We start from the raw sequence: 20,639 nt of genomic DNA on the forward strand, positions 1-20,639 counted from the left end.
TTCTGCAACAAAGGCTTAAATTAACATCGAGGCTTCAACTCAAATCTAGTGAAAATAAATAAGTTTCACTGTCAGGCATGTTTCATTATTGATCCATATTATTACTGCACCCACACCAGTGACATTTTCCTCTAATTTAATATTTCTCTCTTTCTATTGTTTTTTTTTTTTTTTTTTAAGATTAATTTTTGGTTTTTGCTTTAATTTTGGCAATTAACTTTTTTCACCTTTTTTTCTTAAATGGTGACGACAAGCCTGGCTTACAGCTGTCAAAGTCTAATACTTTTTGAAACATTTTACAAGCAGCAAAGCCACTAACAATGTTATTCAAAAGTTGTGTTGCCATCTTTCCCAAGAAAAGCCTGATATTCCTACATTAGTCAATAAAAATGTTAAAAATACTGTGCAATCATTTTCATTTTTGATTTTGCCGGGGAAAACACATATCATTGTATTGTATGTGTGGATTACGGGTTTTGCCTGCTGCCTTCACGCAATTATTTAATTTTTACCCAGACCGACACCCGTGAATTTAAATAAGTTGATTTTTTACACACTGTTTTTGCAGGTCTTCTGTTGGGTACTTGTGGATACTCTATGTTGTTTAGTTTAAAAACCAGGATGTAGTTCAGTCAAGATTGTGATTCCTGTGACCATCTTGCCATGTTATAACCACCTGAGCCCAGTCATTCCCAGAGTCTGAGTTGTGACCCACCGGTGAGTCACAAGAGATTTTATTTGAGTCACCAAAAAAATATGGAGGAAAAGAGGAAAATCTGCAAATTTAAGATTTATGTCTGCAGTACACCTTTTGTAATGCTTTATAAAATATGTATGTTTTATTGATGAGGGGGAGTTTCTTAATTTCACCTATGCTCTTATTTTGCTGAAATCTCTTATTTTGTAAAAACAAAAAAGTTGAGAAAACTCCAAATTTCAAGTTAACTTACTTCAGTAGATTTTTGAATTTCGATCCCAACAAAGGTTTTGAAAAGGTTTTTACTAAATATTATTTTGTAAAGATAATTTACATTTCAGCTTTAGATAACCTTGAACCTTAGAGTTTTAGAAACCTAAAAAAAATGTATTTCAAAAATTATTGAGAAAACTTGAAGTGAATAATGGTTAATATTTTAGTCTTTTCAATTAAAATCATTTACTTTTCAAGCACCCAACTGATGACAAGATCAGGTTCACAACTCACTATTTTTGAAATACAAGTTTCTAAAATTCAAAGATTCAAGTTTAGAAAAGTAAATTATCTCAACACAATATTATAGGTAGGTAAAATTTTTTTTTTTTTTTAGTTTACTTTAAAACTTCAGTGTTTGAGTTGGGCTCAAAACTCAAAAATCTATCACGGTAAGTTCACTTAGAATCTTGAGTTTCTCAACTTTTGTTTAAATGTTTGTTTTCTTGATGACAGAAAATAAAAACAATGAGATGGCCTGTTAATTCAGCGTCAATGCATTTATTCCTCATTTATAAAGTATTTAATATCTGTATTGTACATGTGTACTGAAATAGCAATAAAAATGGTCAGCAATGTTCATTTATGCACAGATGAACTCTTCCCAAGATTTATTGAAGTGGCCTCCTGTGAACTGGGTCACGATGGCTTTTTAAAAAGTGGGTCCCCAGAAAAAAAAAGTTTGAGAAACACTGCCCTCGCCCACAGCTATTTGACCCCAACATGACATTAAGTGACAAAAATACAAAGAAGAACAACAGATTCTGTAGCAGAAGAACTCAACTTTTCTAGTCAGTAAATGCTGAGGAATTTATTGCTTCAACTGACAACATTAAGACTGACTGGAAATCCACTTTAAAAGTTTCCCTTTAAAAATATGAAATTCCATATCTGCCATATTCTGTAAATAGACCCCCTAAATGCACACTGGACCTTTAAAAATAACATCATGAATATAATCGTCCTCTTTATCTCTAACTTCTCTGTTCCACTGTCACACAGACCTTCAGTGGTAATATCTTCAGTTTATCCACAGTGAGAATGTATAGAAACATCCTCTCAGTGAAAGTGTGTGTGAAAGTGTGTATGTGTGTGTTAATGTCAGGATCAGAGAACGACAACTTTCCTCTGTTCCAGTCCAGATTCACTCTGATCCTCTGGAGTTTCTTCTGCACTTGGAGAACAGTAGATGGAGCTGATCGACAACGTGCTGAGTAATTACCTTTATGGAACATTATTACCCATAATCCAGACTGTATGTCTCTCTTCCTCTGAACAGACTCTGCTAACACACCCAGACACCAGCTTGCACTGTCTCCAACCTCCACATCCCAGCTGTGAGTCCCTGAGTTAAAACCTTCAGAACCCAGAACAGAGACGTGTTTATCAAATCTCTCTGGATTATCAGGAAGCTGCTGTTTCTGTAGTCCTCTCACACTGGTCAGATCTTCAGACAGGAGGAGTTCTGGATAAGCAGTGTTTGGGTCCAGAATGACAGGAGTGTAGGAGACCATGTCCTTCATCTTGTTCCAGATGTTGAAGGTCAGGTTGCCCAGATGTTTGGCCTGGTCTATCAGAGCTCCTGAGTGCAGCTGTGGATCCTCCAGCAGGAGGCGCTGCTGGACTCTTTCCACTGCAGCCTTGTATTTGTGCAGGAATGAGACGTCTTCAGCTCTCAGCTGCTCCTCTGTGTCTCTGATTGTGTCTGAAAGAGCTGCTATCTCTCTGCTCAGAGCCTCCATCTTCTCCTTCATCATCTGACTCTTCTGCTCCTCTTCCTCCCTCAGTGCAGCCAGCCTGGCCTCCTCTTCCTCATTTAGAAACTGGTGAAACTTCTTAAACTGATCCTTAATCTCCCTCTCTGTGTGTCTGACCTGGATCTTAATGTGTTTTGCTGTTTGATCAAACTTCACTTTAACTTGTTCAAAATCATTTAACTTCTTCTTTAAAGGCTCCAGAGTTTCCTGAAGGTTCTTCTTGTGTTGTTCTGCAGCTTCATCGATGGGTCTGAATCTGTGGTTGGTGTGTTTTTGTGAATCTCTGCAGACGAGACACACTGGCTGCTGATGGTCCAGACAGAAGAGTTTGAGTTTCTCAGAGTGCAGACTGCAGAAATCCTCTGAATCTCTCTGATCTCTCTCCAACAAGAAGGTCTCACACAGGTTCTTTAATGCCAGGTTACGAGGTGGATGTCTCTTTGACGAAACTGTTTTACAAACTGGACACTCATGTGTTTGTTTCACTCTCCACCAGTTCTGCAGACAGTCTTTACAGAAGCTGTGGCTACATGACAGAAGAACAGGATCTCTGAAGATCTCTTGACAGACTGGACAGCAGAGACCCTCCTCTAATCTTGAAGACATTTTGTCTGTGAGTGAAGCTGAAAACACAGCAGACAGAAAGTACAGTCAGTCACGGCTCCCCTCCCTCCTCTACTAACTTCACTGAAATTTACTTTCACTTTGAGTCGTGTTTTCAGTCAAACTCACCTTCAGTGTGTATCAGCAGGTTGAAGCAGCAGTGTTGTAGTTTCCCACTTTTCTCTCGTGTCTTCACTCTTTCTCTCCTTCTCTCCTTTCAGTCCGTGCGTCTCTCTGCAATGCAGAAAAATCAACTTTTTCCCGGTTTTTCTCAGGTGAGTTGTGAGGCAGAGCTTTGCCACACCTCCTCTGTTGACTGTTGTTCTCTTGCGTGGAGCGCAGGCTGTGATTCATTTCAAAATACTGATTCATTGCCAATATTATGTAGCAGGCTGTTGCCTAAAGGCTATTTTACACTGCATGATGCAGCACAGCAGTAATAAGTATGAGAACACCAAGCTGCATGTCATTTTAAACTGACTCTGAACAGAACCCACAGAACCTGCATACAAGGACACTGATGTCTGAGGGGGACATGACGTCAGAGTTTTGCACGGGTCCAGGTTTGAAGCCTTCCCGTCCCCGCCCGCACCCACAAATCTGTCATCCAGAACCGACCCTCGAGTTATCTCTGAGTGTTGCTGTGTGTCTTTATGTTTCTGTTTTTTGTGATGTGATTTTACATTTTTTTGTCTTTTTTTCAACACACCAGCTGTAGATCAAATTTAACTGTTTGTTTGCTTAGTGAGAGTTTCACAGAAATGAAATATTTAATATAATATAATACTACTACTAATAATAGAAATGATGATGGCAGTATTAACAGGAATAATAATAAAAACAATGATAATAACAGAGATGATAAAAAATATAATGATTCTGGTAATGAAACAGTATTTAAGAGAAAAAAGTAAATAGATAAAAATAAATAACAATAATAAAGATTAATAATGATGAAAATGATAATAATATTTATTATGTTACTTGTAATATTTTGCTGGCTGATGAGGCTTGATTTTACCACATTAGTGAACAAAATGTTAAAAATAAATAAATCATTTTCATTTTTGATTTTGCCTGGGAAAAAACACATTAATGTATTGTCATTGTATATTCTGGTTCTCTTCTGCTGCCCAGCCATAATTATTTAATTTGTACCCATGACCGCTCACATGAATTTATATTAATGTATTTTCTACCCGTTACACAACATTTCGCGGGTCACCTGTCAGGTACTCGCAGGAACCCGACCTGGTGCAGGACTCTGACATGAGGTCATAAACCACACAAAAACACACTTCTTCTGATTCTTTGTAATCTGTTAATGTTTATTAAAGTATCGTTGCTGCAGTCGATTCATGTGGATGTTGGAGTTTTTGTCCTGGTTGACTAAGTCAATAAAGTGCGTTCAGAACAGAGACCGTTTGGACTCACAGGTATCAGAGTAAAACTACCTGCTGTGGTGAACAATGGCAGACACAAACAATCCACATCACATGTTTGAATCAGTTCTGATGACACTTTATTCTTTTATTATTAATTGATGAAAGACTTTTAAAGCCTGTTTGTTCATCATTTGTCCAAACGTCTTCTCTTGGCTGGTGTGTCTGATGTCCGTCCTCTCTTCCTTTTTCTTGTCATCTTCTTATTGTGCGTTTGTAATCCTGCCCGCTCCGCCTTCCTCTTCTTCTGTGGTCCTGTTAGTGTTTCATTTATAAATCAAATCAGTCAAGTTTAAATCTGACATTTCAACTACATTTATTTAACAGTTTTAGTTATTTTTCAGATTAGATTTCACATAAAAGCAGATCAGTTTGGTGATTTTGTCTTGTGTTCCCCTGTTAAAAAGGAGTGTCTGGTTCCAGCAGGTTCTTTACAGAGACATCTGACTCCTAAACTTCCTTTAAATAACTGTTTGAGGCCCAAAGAGGTCAAATTACTCCACTGGACTAAACTAACTGTATATAAAGTAGCTGCAGCTGCAGTGCTGATGTCAGAGAAGCTAATACTTCAACTGAAAGGGACAGTTCACCCAAAAATGTTCCAAATGTAAAGAACAACCAAAAATAAAACATTAAATTTCTCCATACTGCTCATCTGGTGTAATCCAAGTCTCCTAAAGCCCCGACATGCCAAGCTGACTTGAAAGACGTCATTTCCACCATGATTTTAGCCTGAATCTTCACCATAGGTCTTTATCTTGGAGACACGTTCACATGCATGTGCACACTGTCTGAACTGTGTGTGTGTGTGTGTGGTGTGACACTGTTTCCTGTTAAACTCCAGAAGTGTTTTTGTGGACTAAAAAACTAAACCTGACATTCAATCAGTAGTAGAAAATGACTGAATTTTCCTTTTTGGGTGAACTATCCCTTTAACGTGTTTCCTAAACTTTTGATGACATATTGCGGTAATTTGAGGATTTATTGCAGTAAATATATTACAGATTTCTGATTGATTAAATGGAAATGAATAGGATCTAACTGGATTTTAGCCAGATTTATTATATTTAAGAAAATATTTGTTGAAAGAAGTTAAATCAAATTAAAATGCAGTTTGATTAAAGAGTTCTACCTGCGTGCAAAGTGGTTCAAGAAGAAAGTAAAACAGGAAATACAGTAAACACAGTATGTGTCACTGATGTGAGTAAAACTAAAGGTACCTTTCTTCTGAGTTTGTCCTTTGGTGGACGTTGTCCTTGTTGATCGGGGCACAGCTGATGTCCTCTGTCTTGGTGCTTGGTGTTTCTGATTGGTCCTCAGCTCCACCTCCACAGGGTAGTGGTCACTGATGCTTAGAGTCTTGGAAAGCAAATAAAGTCAGTGACGTGTCAGTGATGAAGAGGTCTGAAGCTGTGCTGAACAACGCAAACACGAGGCAGTCTTTACCTCCTCATCAGTCAGCTTGAACTCTCTCTGGAAGTTGAAGGACTTGGCTGAGCCGGGGACGATGGCGTCCAGCATGGTCTGTCCATACACCACGATCCTGAGGGCGGATCCGCATCACGGTCTTTAAAAACATCTAATTAAGCAAAAATCAGCACTGAGACGTGTCATACCTGTCGTAGGTGTGGTCATTACAGTTACTGGACGTCGTGTCCACATCATCATCGATCAGCCAATGGTAAGGAGCAGAGTAGATGCGGATCTTTTCCTTCTTCTTCTTGGAGAGATAACGTCCATCTGCATTAAAGTCTCCCAAAATCATAATTTTCTGCAAAATAAATAAAAACACAATCAAAGTCATTAGTGGTTAAGACAGAAGAACACAGTATGTGTTCAAGCCAAACTTGGATATTTGAAGATATAAAATAACAGACTGCAGCTAAAATGAACGAAAACAAAACAAAATTTAACTCAGTCACATTCTTGATTCATTTGGTGCATTATTATGTGCCTTTAGCTTTAAAGTTATAGACAAATTAAATGAAAGTGTCCAGCAAAGTGAACACTCTTTTTTATCACACCAGATTGACATATTTAATCATGCAAATATAAAACCATAAAGTGACAAAATTTATGGCTGAACTGTCAGAGAGCAGAACAGTTTCCAGAGGTCAAACATCAGCAGTAAAGAAAGAAAACACCTCTTTCTCATGGTTACTAAGGTTAATTAATACAAAAATAGTTAATTGTAAATGTGGCTCACCCAGAATAACATCAATATCAACATTAAAACAATATTTGCTGTTGTGTTGAAGTCAGGAGATAAAAACGTGTCTGTTTATCAGTTAACATTTGCTTCCAAAACTGCTTTGAAATTTCAGGAAAATGTATCATAAAAATGGTGCAACGGCTGAGAAAACTGCTCCTCTGTGAGTTAAAAAGGCAACAAACTGGTTTCATCCTCACAAATTTAATTCAAAAGCCACTTTCTGTAAGAATCAAACTATCAGACCTACATCAGTCCTCCACTTCTTCCTGACGGCATCGACCACGTCGTGCAGCTCGTCCAGCTCCTTCTGCGAGTCCTCCGGCTTGGTGTGGACTGGGATCAGAACCAGGTCTTTCACAACTGGAATACAGAGGTGCAGTATGTGGAAACTTAAACACATGCGGACTCATTCAGACAGAAAAACAATCATAGAACATAAATAATTCTCCACGTGCACAGTGTGGCGTGATGCTTTATGTGTTCCTGATAACCGGGTCGTTGCTTCCCCTGTGTTTGTTCAGTGCACACAGCTCTGTGTCAGCGCTGTGAAAAGTGTCTGCATCTCTCTCCCTCTCACAGCTTAAAACAGCTGACAAATACCTGGAATGACTTTGTAGTTTAACACAAACAGCAGCGAACATGTATATTTGCTTTCAGTGTACGGTCTACGTCTCTCACTTTCATTTTAGGCAGCTCTTCACAGCACTGAGTGGAAAAAAAGAGACACCGGACACAAAGTGACAGAGGCGGATATACATCACACTACATTGTGCAAGAGGAGGATCCAGCATAGACCTGTGGTTGGACAGCTGAAGCGCAGGATGAAGGGCTCTCTGGCGAAGGCGTCCACATCTCCAGCTTGATTATCTTCATACTGGTGACAAGCTTCCAGCATCACCTCATCCCCTCTGAGACACAGACAGTAAACACACACACATATCAGTCCTTCCAGGACTTTTAGCAGGCTGTTTTTGGGGTTTGTTGCAGCCTAAAAGGATGGATTTCACAGCAGCTTTTCTGAAAAAATTGAGATGCAAATTGTTTTCCTGCAGGTTTGTTGCAATAAAAATTGCAGGAGCAAGAGAAAATTGCAAAGGAAAGTCTAAAGTTGTTTTTTTTTTTCTCATTTCATTAAAATCAAATGCAGTTTGCTCCAGGGAGAACAAAACCGCACTCACTCGTCACTTGTCAGTGCCTGTGACAAAAATACAAACAATACAAATGCCAAAAAAATAGTGAATGATAAAACAAAGCATTGAGTCGGTTCATTGGGACGTGCATGTATGATGTTTGCATGGGGGATTGCTATGACTGGTCAATTTTGCTTGTGTGATGGAATAAAAACTGCAGGTGCCGTCACCTTCCCTTCAGTGTTTCTGCCATTATAGCACCTAATCTTCTGCATGCAGCAGACAACTCTGCTGACTGTGTTACGTGCACCACAAACTGTGCGTAACACCCACAGACTGTGATGTCACTGTGAGGTGAAACTGGCCTCTCCTACCTGTAGAAACAAACAAACTGCTCCTTGTAGGTGTCTCGTCCCAGCAGGCTGCTGGCGATCATGGAGTAGGGACGTTTTCGGTTGGAGCTGAAGGAAACAGAAACAACACAAAAGGAGACTGCTGTGAAGTTTTATGAAAGTTCACGTGTGTCTCAGATAACTTTGTTTTGCAGCTCTAGCAGCAGAGCCTCATGACATCAGTATTTTGTCACATGCCAGCAGCTCTGTGAAGCTGCTAACATGCTAATGTTAAGCAGGTATAATGTTTACCATGGTCACCATAAGGGAATTCACTTTACAGACCGTCCGTCCCTTTGCTTCTGGTGTCAAGTTTGCAGTGCATGTTTATGGTCACCTGACTGCTTTTTTATATGCAAGTTAGTTAAAAAAAAACTTCTCCTTTCTGTGCACTTATTTCTTTTACTAACAAATTAGCTGCACTTTTAAAATGCTTTGGAGCTTCATTCTAATATCGTTGAGTTAATAATCAAATTGTAGGAAATGTGGAAATATATTTTAAAAAATGTTCTTTCTAACATGTTTTGCGGCGCAGAGAACTGACCTGGTGTGGTTGAGTTCTTGAAGTAACTTCTCCATGGCCTTACCGCTCTTATCCATCACCTCCAGTATCACCACCACACTGTACTGAGACACGATCTGGACGAAACACAGTCAGTGTGACATGTGTCACATGCATCCTACACATATTGTATGTGTGCTGTTATCGCTGCCGTCCAGTAGATAAACTTATTATCAGGGCGTTACCTTGGTGAGATAGTGGACCACAGTCTTGTCCGTGACTTTCTTCCAGCCCAGGTTCTTGGCGTTGAAGGCTGCGATCTTCATTGTGACTTCAGATGATTAACAGTGTTTTAGAGGGTGAATATCAGAGACATGCTGCTCGCGCTGTGGAGGAACAAAAAGGGGAACAGATGCAGAGAAAAAGAAGAAACTGAGGTAAATGAAGTGTGGGAAATTAAAGAAATGAACTGTGAAGAAAAAAAAATAGGACCAGGGTGAAGAGACTGTGGTTGAGTTTGCTGAAAGCAAAAATGTCAGCATTCTTCCTACGTGTTTTGCAACACAGCCTCTACATTATAATCTAGTTCAGACCTGTGAAAGTACGCAGCACAGAGGAGAAAACGTTTAGTAATATATGCTGTATAATGACAGGAAGTATCATGAAGAAGAATGTCTCTTGCACTGTTTCAACACTGACGTGCAGAAACTTCATTCAGACTTTAAAACATTTAACTCAAATGTTTAACTTCTGCTGGAGAAGATCACAGTTTATTGAACATGCGTCTTAACACATTTTTATATCTCTGCCTCCGGAGACATTATGTTTTTGTTTTATCATCATTATTATGAACGCGACATCTTTAAGAATGATTTGACAGAATTTCTCCAGACTGCACTTTAATTACTTGGTGTTAGCCACTGAAAATTATATTTTTTCAAATTAAATCACTGATTTATTTTATTTTTTCATTTCTTCTTGTGTGTTTTTTCATCAAAGAAAATCACACTTTAACTGCCAGGACTCTAAATTCTTCATATATTACACATCAAAATGTTCTGCTCCTCTTTCTGTCACTGACAGTATAAATTTCAAAGCAACATTACGTTCTAAAATTGAGTTGTGGACGTTTGGTTCACATCATCAGTCATTTACATAATACTGTTACTCCGGATGCCACAGTAATTTTCTAGTTTCAGTTTGCAGTCATTAAAATGAAACTGTACTTTTAGTTGTTTTCTCAAAGTCCTCGGCTGTTTGAGTTCCACTGTTCTACAGGAGAAAATTAGGAAAGTAAAACAAACAGAAGAATAACTCACCGGTCCAGGTGGAAATAAGTGAAATCTAATTTACTGCAGCCGTGTCAGCAGACACACTGAGGATGAACTCTGCAGAACGACAGTCTAACCTCTAAGAGACAGGAAGTGTCTCTGTCGGCCACAAAGCCAGTTCTCACACACACACACACACACACACACAGTGTACATACAGCATACACATGCAAATTATAACAAACCCAACTGTCTCTATCTGTTCTCAAGACTCAGAAGTGTTTCCTGTCTGTAAGCACTGCTTCAGCTTTGCCATTGTGACCAGCACAGGCCTGGGGTTCCTGTGTTCCTGCCTTTGTTTTTCTTTTGCAGCTTCTCCCTGGTTTCTCGCCCCTCCCTCCCCGCTGGGGGAATTGCCTCCACCTGAGCCCGGCCTTTAAACAGCTTTGTTGAATCCAGGACGGCTCTCTCTCCATCCTGGAAGGCTGGCATCTTTCAGGCAGCCACCTCAAATTTGTTGATTTGATTATGTTTAGTTTAGCTTTGGTTTCCTTCTACAAATAGTTTATGTTCGCATCCAACACCCTCACCACACCACTGACTGCTTATTTACCCATTAGTGTCCTTCTTTGTTACGCTCTGAGTGAGTCATACAAAAAAATGTGGCGGGTAAAAACTGTCCCACATGGTCGGAATTTGAAACTGTCCTTTTCCTGCTGCCGACACACACACACACACACACACACATGCACACACGGCTTATCACTGCATATTTCCATGAGCTTTTAGGAACTTCCTCCCTGGATGTCGAAACAATAGAAATAATTCTGCCCCCTGTTTAAGATCAGAATTCTTCAATTAGTTTCTCAGAAAACGAACAAATTTTCAAATTAATGACCAGATGTGACTCTGCACATGTGGATCACTCAGACCGTCACCTGTTGATTATCATGGAAGAAATCCTCCTTTATAGAAGAAAGAAAGTTGTGCCCACATGAAACGGCTCACAGTAAAGCTGCATGGATTATTTTGAGAAACCAGGTCATGATTTCTGGAACGAGACGCTGCTTTTTTGGCCCAAGCTGAGTTCCATCTAGTTTAATTATATTCCAGAAAAGTCAGTAGTGGAACCAGAGGGTTTTGTGAAAATATTTTATACTAGATATTGTATATTAATAGTTTTTTTTCATGAGTGCAGGAGTAAAACAAAAAAAAATGACAGAACATTGTTTTAACATTACAGTTTAATTACATCAAATATGAAAAACACATCCATGGTTTCTGAGCTTGACAACTGAAAGAAAACACTCAAAAACTGTTTACAATTTTGCCTCATTCATGGTTGTCTTGGCAACATATTGATTTATTCACTTCTGGTTGCCGTGGCAACAGTGTAGCGGCTGATTAATTAAGGCAGGTTCTGGGTTTGCAAACACCTGTTGGATTTATTGACAACCAGCCTCTTTTGTTGCAGAGAATGTGTCCTCAGCAATAGTTTAGTGAATACATTTTTTATTTGCGTATTTATTATGATTAAAGGAGCACCAGGCAGTCGAGTCTTTTTTTTTGTTTTGCACTGATTTGTGTCACTGTGAAAACATCAGGGTCTGTTTACAGCTTAAAAAATGTTACTCAAGGGGGCGTTTCCTGCTCAATACGAATCTTCTTTTTAAATTAGTGGTTTAAGTTAACCAGTGAATTAAATAAGAGTTGACGCTGGGATCATCCTGGGTGATGGTTTAGTTCTCCCCTGGTGGAGGTGGAATGTTTCAGGAGCAGTGCATCGTGGGTGTACTGAGTTACATCTGGACCAGCGTTAATGTACATTTGAAAACAAGAAACAGTGGAGTGCGTCTGATAAAAAAAAAAAAATGTTAAGGTAATTATCAGTCATGTTGGCGTCTCAGATTCTCCGTCTTTCTTCTGATAATAAAATTTGGGACCATCCAGCTCCTGGAGAAACTGCAGCAGCTGAACTCCTGCAGAAATCATGTCTTCATGTTTATTAACACTTTATTCATCTTTGAAGGGGTTTTGGTGTCATTGTTATGTGTGTATGTGTGTGTGTGTGTGTGTGTGTGTGTCACTGCTCGCTCTGCTGTGTGTCTGTGATGGTGGAGACGGCTCCCTGGCCCTTGCTGACATCACTGATACACGCCCACTGACCGTCCATCGACTCCTTCCACAGCGTCACCTACAGAGGAGAAGTGTGTCAGAGGTTTTCTCACTTACAGCATCATTCACTACTGCTTATTTTTAGAATGACATCTACCTGAAGACAAAGCAGCAATAAGTTAAGACTTTTCCCAAAACAAAATCTGAGTTAATGTGAATAAGTCTGCAGTAACATGAGTGAACTTTCTAGATTCTTTGATTAGGGAGGCTCCCCAAAAAAATCAATGATTTTGCATCAGACTGGAGTTTGGTTTGGTTTATTTTCATGCACAGGAAGGCAAGAAGAAGAAGAAGAAGATGATGATGATGATGATGATGGGGATGAAGAAGAAGAACAAGAACAAGAAAATATTTCAATATTAAAGAGTCAAAATATTTCCTCTACCTTGTTGTCTCCTCCAGAAACAGCCAGTATATTTCCAGTTATAGACCAGCTGACGTGCCAAACAACATCGTTGAACTTATGGAGCAGTTTGGCCGTCCAGGTGTTTCCCGCGGGGTCGTCACACGTCCAGATGAACACGCGTCCGTCCTACAAGAAGGTGCAAAGGAAACAGTGACCAAAAATCTCAACAAGGTGTCCCACTGAACTCTGCTGGTCTGTAACTACACTGACAGTGTTCGGTTTTATTGGTGAGTTTGTGAATTTGGCTTTTTTTTTTTTTTTTTCAGCTTTCACGTCCAATCATGTACAGTTTTTACACCAGTTTACCTCTGGCTCCACCTGGTGGTACAATTTAACAAATTCACACCAAGCTGAACATCTGTCAGACTAATCAAAGCTGAAGTCAGTGTTTCTAAATAAACTGCTGAAGAAAAAAAAGAAGAGAGGTTTCATTCTTTAGGCACAGATTTCCTCAAATACTGAAACATTTTGGGTTTTGTTAAGGAGCAGAAAATGTTGGACAGGTTACGTGTTTTAATGAAAATGATACGGATTCTAATGAATCTGACCTGGGAGCAGCTGGCGATGGTGCTGGTGGGGAGACCAATGGAAGGAGCCCAGCCGACGTCTCTCACCCAATCACTGTGAGCCTCCAGCTTCTGGTCCTCCTTCCACTGACCGTCTTCTTCTCTGGAGGCAGGAAGTGACAATCAGTGACGTTTAAGCCATAATCTGTCAGCTCCATGAGCCTTTCCTTTACAAGAAAGAAAAACTATGTTGCACTCATTACCTGAGAAGCACTCCCCTTCTTTGAATCAAAGGTTTTTTACAAACTCATCTGAAGGAAACATGCTGCTGTTTTACATAACCTTTTATTTTTCTACAATACCTGTATGCATTTCTTCTTTTATTATTTCCCTTGTGTTGTTCTTAAGTATTGTATGACATGTGAAATTGTTGTTTTTATTGTGTGAAACTGCTTGTGCTGCTGTCCTGACCAAGACTCACTGGAAGAAGAGATGTAAATTTACAAAAATAAAAAACAAAAAAGACAAAAACTGATGCAGCAGAATCAGAGACGTCTTTTTTGGTGCTCTTGATTTGTTTTCCTTGTCAAAAACCTGACGCCTACATTACCCATGATGCAACTTCAGTTCAGACAAAAGGTTTAATACAACTTTTTCTTCTGTAAAATTAATTATGCATGTTAATTTAAGTACCTAATTTCTTTTTAAATTGTATGAAGTTAACATCTTCTTTGTTCATTAAAAGTGTCTTCATGTAGGAGCAGCATGCAGACATTGCATGTACAAAAAATGAGTCCAGCAGTGCAAATATCAAGTTGCAGGCACAGACTGTAAATATGTTGTAATCCTGGTTAATATACGATCTATGGTTGAAGCGAGTTGTTTTCCTTCTTGATTTCCCTCCTCCCCAGATACAGAAAAGACAGGCAGCTTGCAGGAGCTCCACAGGAGAGCAAAATCTGCACAACCTCATAAACCTACAATAATAAGGGATGACAAGTCCTACACTGTAAGTCAATCAGCTGTTTATAACTGTCAGTTGTTTGTCAATGTGAAGTTTAGCCTGTTATCCTGAAAAACAAAAGCCCACTGCTCTGAAAACACACTCTGGATGATGAGATGAGTGGCTGACTGCCTCACTGCTTCCAGACTCCAGATTTTGCTCAAATTAATAGTTGCAATCATTTGTGTCTTCTAAAAGATTATTATTGTTTTCTTACGTCTCACGAACGGACAGACAAAAGTATTTCAACTTCACACTTCCTTGATCTCTGATGACACACTGTGGTCATTTTATGATTTTCTACAGTAAATATATTTCTGATTCCTCTTTTAAAACAAACATTTACCACATTAGGGATGCTACTGACCACGCTTCTCTGAAAACTTCGAAAACAAATGTTATCCGACAGTTTGGGTGATTCTGCTTTACAAACCACAGAATTATTGTCCGTCCAATATTTTCTCCATCTCAAGCCACTAAACACTGTGCAGGAAACATGAGACGCCACACAGAGTCTATTAATCAGAACTTACTTCCAGAGTTTGACCAGGTTGTCGCAGCCTCCTGAGACGAAGCGTTTGACGTAGTTCGGTTTCTGTCCTGACGGCTGATCGATCAGACTGCCTGGAACTACAGCAGGAGCCCAACTCACTGCATTACAGCCAATCTGCAGGAACATTACAACCGCATTAATGAACATGAACAGAGAACTCAAGAACTGTACCAGTGATAAAACAGCATCCAAGACAGCATCTCACACAATGATAAAAAATTAAACTACATTAAATTACAGCTCTACTGCACTCAGAAGTCTGTCTCAGACTCACAGTGTGCGCGTTGCTGATCTTCTTGACGTCCCACTGCTGATCCCCAGTGAATGTGAGAAGGGAAATGGCTCCGTCTGAGCTCCCACAGGCCAGAATCAGACCAAAGTCATAAGGACCCCAGCAGACAGAGTTCACTGTGGAACACAAAAGTAAATTTACAAACAGGACCAATGTCTCAAGAGCCACAAGCATCTGGTCAGGCACAATGGACCTCAATCACCAATATGTTCCTCCCAAGGTCCTAAGAAAAGTCTAACTTAGAATCATGAAGGTGTTCTTAAACTTCTTCTTAAATGCCAGTTGGAAAATAATGAACAGAACTTGTGTGATGTTATTTCTCCTGGAGACACAGAGATCTACCGACCTGACGACTCGTGTCCGGTGTATTCATACATCTTGTCCCAGGATCCGTTCTCCTCCTTCCAGATGATGACTTTACGGTCGTAGGAGCAGGAAGCCAGAATGTTGCCGAACATCGGGTGAGCCCACGCTACCTGCCACACGGGACCCTCATGCCTACACAAATACAGGAGGTCAAAATTTTGTTTGTTATACTCAGTGTAAAAAAAATGTATGCAGCCCAGATTATGCAATGTAATGCAATTTATTTATTTATACGAAGCAACTGAGACCCTGTAGACTATTGCATCACAGTATCTTACCCTCTGAGGTCTGCTACCAGTATCTGCCCTCCATTTCTGACATCAAAGATCTTTACGGTGCGGTCAGAGGAACACGTGGCGAGTCGAGTACCGTAATAATCCATCTGGGCATCGTGCTGAAACAGACAGAAAGACACATCAAATGAGAAAATGAGAATGAAATGAGACAGTGATCTCCCTCTCTAACTTATGTACATTATGAAGGAACTACAACTCTTATTTTGTTGCACAACCCTGTGTTGTATAATAACTGTCTTTGAATCCTTTTAACTACATTACTCAGTTCTCTGATGCATTGTGTAGGTTTGTAAGATCATTTCTTAAAATGTAACCACCATGCTACAAAAATGTGTCACGCTGCAATTTGATCTTTTTACACCTGATGATATGTATTAAACTATTAATATTGACATGATACTAGCAGCCACCATGCTAAGAGTGCTGAGTCTAAGTCTGTTTCCCTATCAAGTTAAAAGGACAGTTCGCCCCATTATCAAAAATACACATTTCTCCTCTTACCTGTAGTGCTGTTTATCCATATAGATTATTTTGGTGTGAGTTTCTGGGTTTTGGAGATATCGGCCATAGAGATGTCTACCTTCTCTCACTTACAGCTAGGTTGACAGAAGTAGATGGCACTCGGCTTGTGGTGCTCAAAGCACCAAAAATTACATTGGAAACTCAACAGCAATGTCTCTTTACAAAAATCATCACCCAGTTACTTAAGATAATCCACAGACCTTGTTGTGATCAGTGTAGCAAGTATTTTCTTTCCGCTGAGCTACACTCACCGACCATACTGCTGTGCAGAAGGAAGCGTGCATCTACTCTGAGACGAGAGGTTACAGCTCAGCCGAAGAGGGTGTCATTCATGTTTACATCTCTCATCCAACAGTGTATGCATGCTACCTTTAGTAAACAGGTTATGATTTCTGGAAAGAGACGATGCTGTTGTCACACGCATTTTTTGGTGCTTTGAGTGTCACATAGTACCATTATATTCAAGAAAAGGTAGTCAACTTTACAGCTGATATCTCCAAAACTCTGCAACTCACACCAAAACAATCTAAAAACATAAACTACTACTAATAAAAAGAAAAATATGCATTTTTGTCTTGGTGGTGAACTGTCCCTTTAACCTGACCCTAGCCCCAATAGTAATGACATGTTACAGCGACAACACTGACTGACAAATATGCAACATTAAGATAGGAAACAGGCGAATGTCTCCTAGTTTAATTCTCACTTGTAAAGATATACGTGTGTTTACCTGCAGGGTCTGTTTTCACTATACCATCTTTTTAACGAATGCTAACGTTAGCTTCTGTCAGCTGGGGTTACGTGAAAAAGACGGGAAACTTACGATCATGTCCTCGTGAGAGGTGTCCACCGTGTTGATAACGGAAACCTGAAATTCACAAACAATCAAATTTACATTAAAATGACACCAAAATAAAGATACACACTTCAGGGATTAGCCTCCTGCCATTAGCCTGTCTGCTAACGAGCTAACCTACTTGGGCACGTCAGCAGCTAACGGTGACCGTTAAACGACACAAACGTAAATAAAAAGCTTCATCTGCAGCTTTAATTAAAAGTTATTAGACTCACCATGACTGCGGTTAAACCAGAAAACCCTCCAGAGAACTATTCCTTAATATCTTCTAAATGAATAAACCAGGTCCACCAACTACTCCGACGTGGCAACAAGTACAGAAGCCGCTTCCCCACAGAATCAGGGTCCGACGACAGTTTCTACCGGCGGAAACGACAAACAGTCGGCAAAGGTTCCACATGCCGAGCATTCGAGTTAAAACGGAGTCAAGGGACTGACATAAAAAATAATAAATCTGCAAAAGAATAAGAGAATAAATGTGGAATACAAAGAACTATATATAAAAGAATACATAAAGGTAGAAACATAAATATTTTTGAATATAAATTACTCTAATTTTTTGCCCAAACTCAGTTGATTGACAGCTTGTCTCTTCATGGAAAAGCTAAAGTAATGCAGAATAGGGGAAAAATAAAAGAAGTAAAATATATAAATACATATTAAAATAAACAAGCAAAAAAAAAAAATACTATCAAGTATTTACATGTAATAAATAAAACAAATATATTTCTGAAAATATATACAAAAATGAATGAACAAAGAAATATGAAAATAAAATAAATACATGTTTATTTTTGTATGTATATTTAAGAGAAAATAAATGATACAAATATATCAATTAAATGTAAAAACAAATATATTTAAACATTTCAAATGCACAGAAAAAAGTCCTTAATATGTAATAAATAAAGTGAAAACCCATAAGTTAGGGGTTGATTATGTAAAAGCTAAAGCAAAAGAAAAAAGAACATGAAAAAAAGAAATGGATACAAATAAATAAATTAAATATAACAGAAAAATCAAATAAATAATTTAATAACTGAGTAAATAGATAAATGAACATATGTATAGTATTTTATTCAAAATAATGTTTTAAAAATATGTACATAAATATACCTAGAAATAAATGAACAAATAAACGTGAAAATTAATACAGAAATTAAACAAAAATATAAATACATTAAAAAAATAAATAAATTAATAAATGAATTGGAAATATAAATGAGACATTGTAATGTAATGTTATAAATTAATTTATGCCTACATTTATTTTTAATATTATTTTTGTCACATTCATCAGGTCACTTATATATATTTATTTTGTTGGTTTATTAGCGTCGAACAATGGAGGAGCGTAACCGCAGAAATCAAATGATTAAATGTGTTTTAATCACAGATCACAGTGGCGGTTCTTCACGTGTCCACACGGTGGCGCTAAACCTCCTGACTCTCTTTCCCCCCCCGACATCTATTTTTATCTGAAGCGGCCGGGTGTCAGGTTCCCCCCCCCCCGGTCAGCTCCTCTGTGTTACTGCGTCTCTCCGTCCCGTCCGGCCTCGCCATGTTGTCGGGTTAAATCTGTCGCTCCAGATTTATGATTTTTACAGTAAAATAAGTTTCGTAGCGTCGGTGACAGCTGTCAAAGTGCCAACATGTCCAACGTGTCTTACCACATCTCCAACCTGCTGGAGAAAATGACATCAACCGACAAAGACTTTAGGTAAGTAACGGTTCAGTGTGTCAGTGTGACAGTGAGATGACACTTTCTGCTCCTGACTCACTCCGTGTGTGTGTGTGTGTGTGTGTGTGTGTGTGCCATATTTATTTACTTTTTAAATCTAAAGTAGATTTTTACATTAGATTTTCAAGTGAACAGACTTTTAATCACTTTTATAAACTGTGTCACTGTTTGTTCTGAGATTGTCTGTAATGATTTGAACCAGCTGACAGGAGTGGAAGTAACTGATACTCAAATTATTGTAATTAAGTAGTTTTTTGGGGTACATTTACTCTTGTGAGTAGATTTTCAAGTCTGTGCTTTTACTCGCACTTAAGTGCGTATTATATGTATTAAGTAATCTACTTAGTTACTTTTAAAATCATAGTTCTGAGTACAATTTGAATCAATATTCACACCTTTCATCTGCATTTTAGTAGCCAATCAGGTGATCTGATCATAAACAGGCCAATGAAAACAAAGACATGCAACTGAAACCCCCCCCCCCCCCAAAAACCCGACATAATGCTGAGGAAGTAAGGATGTTAATGATAATTCATTAATCAATTAATTGCTGTTAAGAATTAAACTAAAAGATATATATTTATGGATATTTAATCAATAGTCGTGGCAATAAGTTGCACCTTATTTGACATTGTTTTGTCCGAATAAGATAAATGAAACTTACTTAAATTGAAAAAATATAATAAAAAAAGGAAATAAACGTGTTGTGTACCTTCTTAATTATTATTGATTAATTGATTGTTAGCATTTTCAACTACTGGTTTGTCTCTTTCTGTATCCACATTGGTGTGTGTGTGTGTGTGTGTGTGTGTGTGTGTGTGTGTGTGTGTCTGTGTGTGTGTGTGTGTGTGTGTGTGTGTGTGTGTGTGTGTGTGTGTGTGTGTGAGACAGGTTCATGGCCACTAACGACCTGATGCTGGAGCTGCAGAAGGACAGCATCAAACTGGACGAGGACAGTGAGAGGAAAGTGGTGAACATGCTGCTCAAACTGCTGGAGGACAAGAACGGAGAGGTGCAGAACCTGGCTGTCAAATGGTAACAACACACACACACACACACACACACACACACACACACACACACACACTCACAGGTTAGGGTGTGTAAATAGAGAGAAGCTGTACAGTCTTGTGTTGTGTGCAGCTCACGTTCATTCACTCACTTATTCCTTTTTTTTGTGTGATTTTTTAAATTGTAAAGTTTTGTTTTGTTTCATTTTATCCACTGAGAGCTGAACTGATTTCTTTTTAAGGAAAATACTTTAATGAGCACACATGTTTAACCGCTGACAATATTACAAGTGTGTGTTTTTTTGGCAGTATTTACTCTTTAAATAAAAATTAAAAAGTGACTGAACGTCTTTGTGCCGTGTGATGTACTGACAAAGAGGAACTGATATAGAAAATAGATACAGACAGATAACTGATCAAACCATATTTTGAGGAAGTTTTGATTTTCGCTCTTCAATTATGCTGGAAAATATATTTTAAAACATGAAACTATTGGCTGTTAAACCTTAATTATTTTTTTTATTAAATGTAGACGTCAACTCTGTCAGATGGAAAATCTGACGTCTTAACAGAATTTTGAATTTTTTCATTTCACAGCGTCATCGAAGTGAGCAGCCGTTTTATTTTTTAAACA

The 20,639-nt window shown here is 38.6% G+C and overlaps 4 protein-coding genes across 4 annotated transcripts in view; 1 reads left to right on the plus strand and 3 right to left on the minus strand.

Annotated features, from left to right (window-relative positions):
• Positions 1 to 1,626: 1,626 nt before the first annotated feature.
• Positions 1,627 to 3,597, minus strand: LOC146332270 (zinc-binding protein A33-like). Its single transcript, XM_084741008.1, has 2 exons — positions 3,460 to 3,597; positions 1,627 to 3,350 (listed from the first exon to the last, which is right to left on the minus strand). Exon 2 carries the CDS (start codon positions 3,331 to 3,333, stop codon positions 1,945 to 1,947), a length of 1,389 nt encoding a protein of 462 aa, XP_084597134.1. The 5' UTR covers positions 3,334 to 3,350; positions 3,460 to 3,597; the 3' UTR covers positions 1,627 to 1,944.
• A 1,031-nt stretch (positions 3,598 to 4,628) lies between these two features.
• On the minus strand, positions 4,629 to 10,846 carry LOC146332271 (deoxyribonuclease-1-like). Its single transcript, XM_084741064.1, has 10 exons — positions 10,328 to 10,846; positions 9,254 to 9,394; positions 9,051 to 9,145; positions 8,489 to 8,575; positions 7,780 to 7,892; positions 7,232 to 7,344; positions 6,389 to 6,543; positions 6,219 to 6,315; positions 5,993 to 6,131; positions 4,629 to 5,027 (listed from the first exon to the last, which is right to left on the minus strand). The coding sequence occupies exons 2-10, from the start codon at positions 9,332 to 9,334 to the stop codon at positions 4,903 to 4,905; spliced, it is 1,005 nt and encodes a 334-aa protein (XP_084597190.1). The 5' UTR covers positions 9,335 to 9,394; positions 10,328 to 10,846; the 3' UTR covers positions 4,629 to 4,902.
• Positions 10,847 to 11,505: 659 nt separating this feature from the next.
• sec13 (SEC13 homolog, nuclear pore and COPII coat complex component) lies at positions 11,506 to 17,626 on the minus strand. Its single transcript, XM_084741075.1, has 9 exons — positions 17,470 to 17,626; positions 17,222 to 17,266; positions 15,859 to 15,974; positions 15,561 to 15,712; positions 15,197 to 15,330; positions 14,903 to 15,036; positions 13,409 to 13,529; positions 12,840 to 12,986; positions 11,506 to 12,473 (listed from the first exon to the last, which is right to left on the minus strand). The coding sequence occupies exons 1-9, from the start codon at positions 17,470 to 17,472 to the stop codon at positions 12,363 to 12,365; spliced, it is 963 nt and encodes a 320-aa protein (XP_084597201.1). The 5' UTR covers positions 17,473 to 17,626; the 3' UTR covers positions 11,506 to 12,362.
• Positions 17,627 to 18,771: 1,145 nt separating this feature from the next.
• The window catches only part of cand2 (cullin-associated and neddylation-dissociated 2 (putative)), an 18,435-nt gene continuing 16,567 nt past the window's right edge, over positions 18,772 to 20,639 (plus strand). Inside the window, exons 1-2 of the mRNA XM_084741085.1 lie at positions 18,772 to 18,974; positions 19,887 to 20,030. Coding sequence (XP_084597211.1) covers positions 18,907 to 18,974; positions 19,887 to 20,030 — 212 coding nt within the window. The 5' untranslated portion in view covers positions 18,772 to 18,906. The remainder of the gene's footprint in view (positions 18,975 to 19,886; positions 20,031 to 20,639) is intronic.

The sequence above is a fragment of the Lutjanus erythropterus genome, chromosome 2 (genome assembly GCF_056507025.1).
Source record: "Lutjanus erythropterus isolate fLutEry1 chromosome 2, fLutEry1.hap2, whole genome shotgun sequence".
Lineage (NCBI taxonomy): Eukaryota > Metazoa > Chordata > Actinopteri > Lutjaniformes > Lutjanidae > Lutjanus > Lutjanus erythropterus.

Excerpts from the sequence above, each read along its gene's own strand:
- LOC146332270 (XM_084741008.1), bottom strand. The coding sequence starts at position 3,333 with ATGTCTTCAAGATTAGAGGAGGGTCTCTGCTGTCCAGTCTGTCAAGAG.
- LOC146332271 (XM_084741064.1), bottom strand. The coding sequence starts at position 9,334 with ATGAAGATCGCAGCCTTCAACGCCAAGAACCTGGGCTGGAAGAAAGTC. Across the intron at positions 7,345-7,779 it reads CTTCAGCTGTCCAACCACAG|TTGTGAAAGACCTGGTTCTG; the intron begins GTCTATGCTGGA and ends TCTGTATTCCAG. Across the intron at positions 5,028-5,992 it reads AGGACAAACTCAGAAGAAAG|GACCACAGAAGAAGAGGAAG; the intron begins GTACCTTTAGTT and ends AAACACTAACAG.
- sec13 (XM_084741075.1), bottom strand. Across the intron at positions 13,530-14,902 it reads AACCTGGTCAAACTCTGGAA|AGAAGAAGACGGTCAGTGGA; the intron begins GTAAGTTCTGAT and ends TCCTGCCTCCAG. Across the intron at positions 12,474-12,839 it reads TTTCTGGAGGAGACAACAAG|GTGACGCTGTGGAAGGAGTC; the intron begins GTAGAGGAAATA and ends TCTCCTCTGTAG.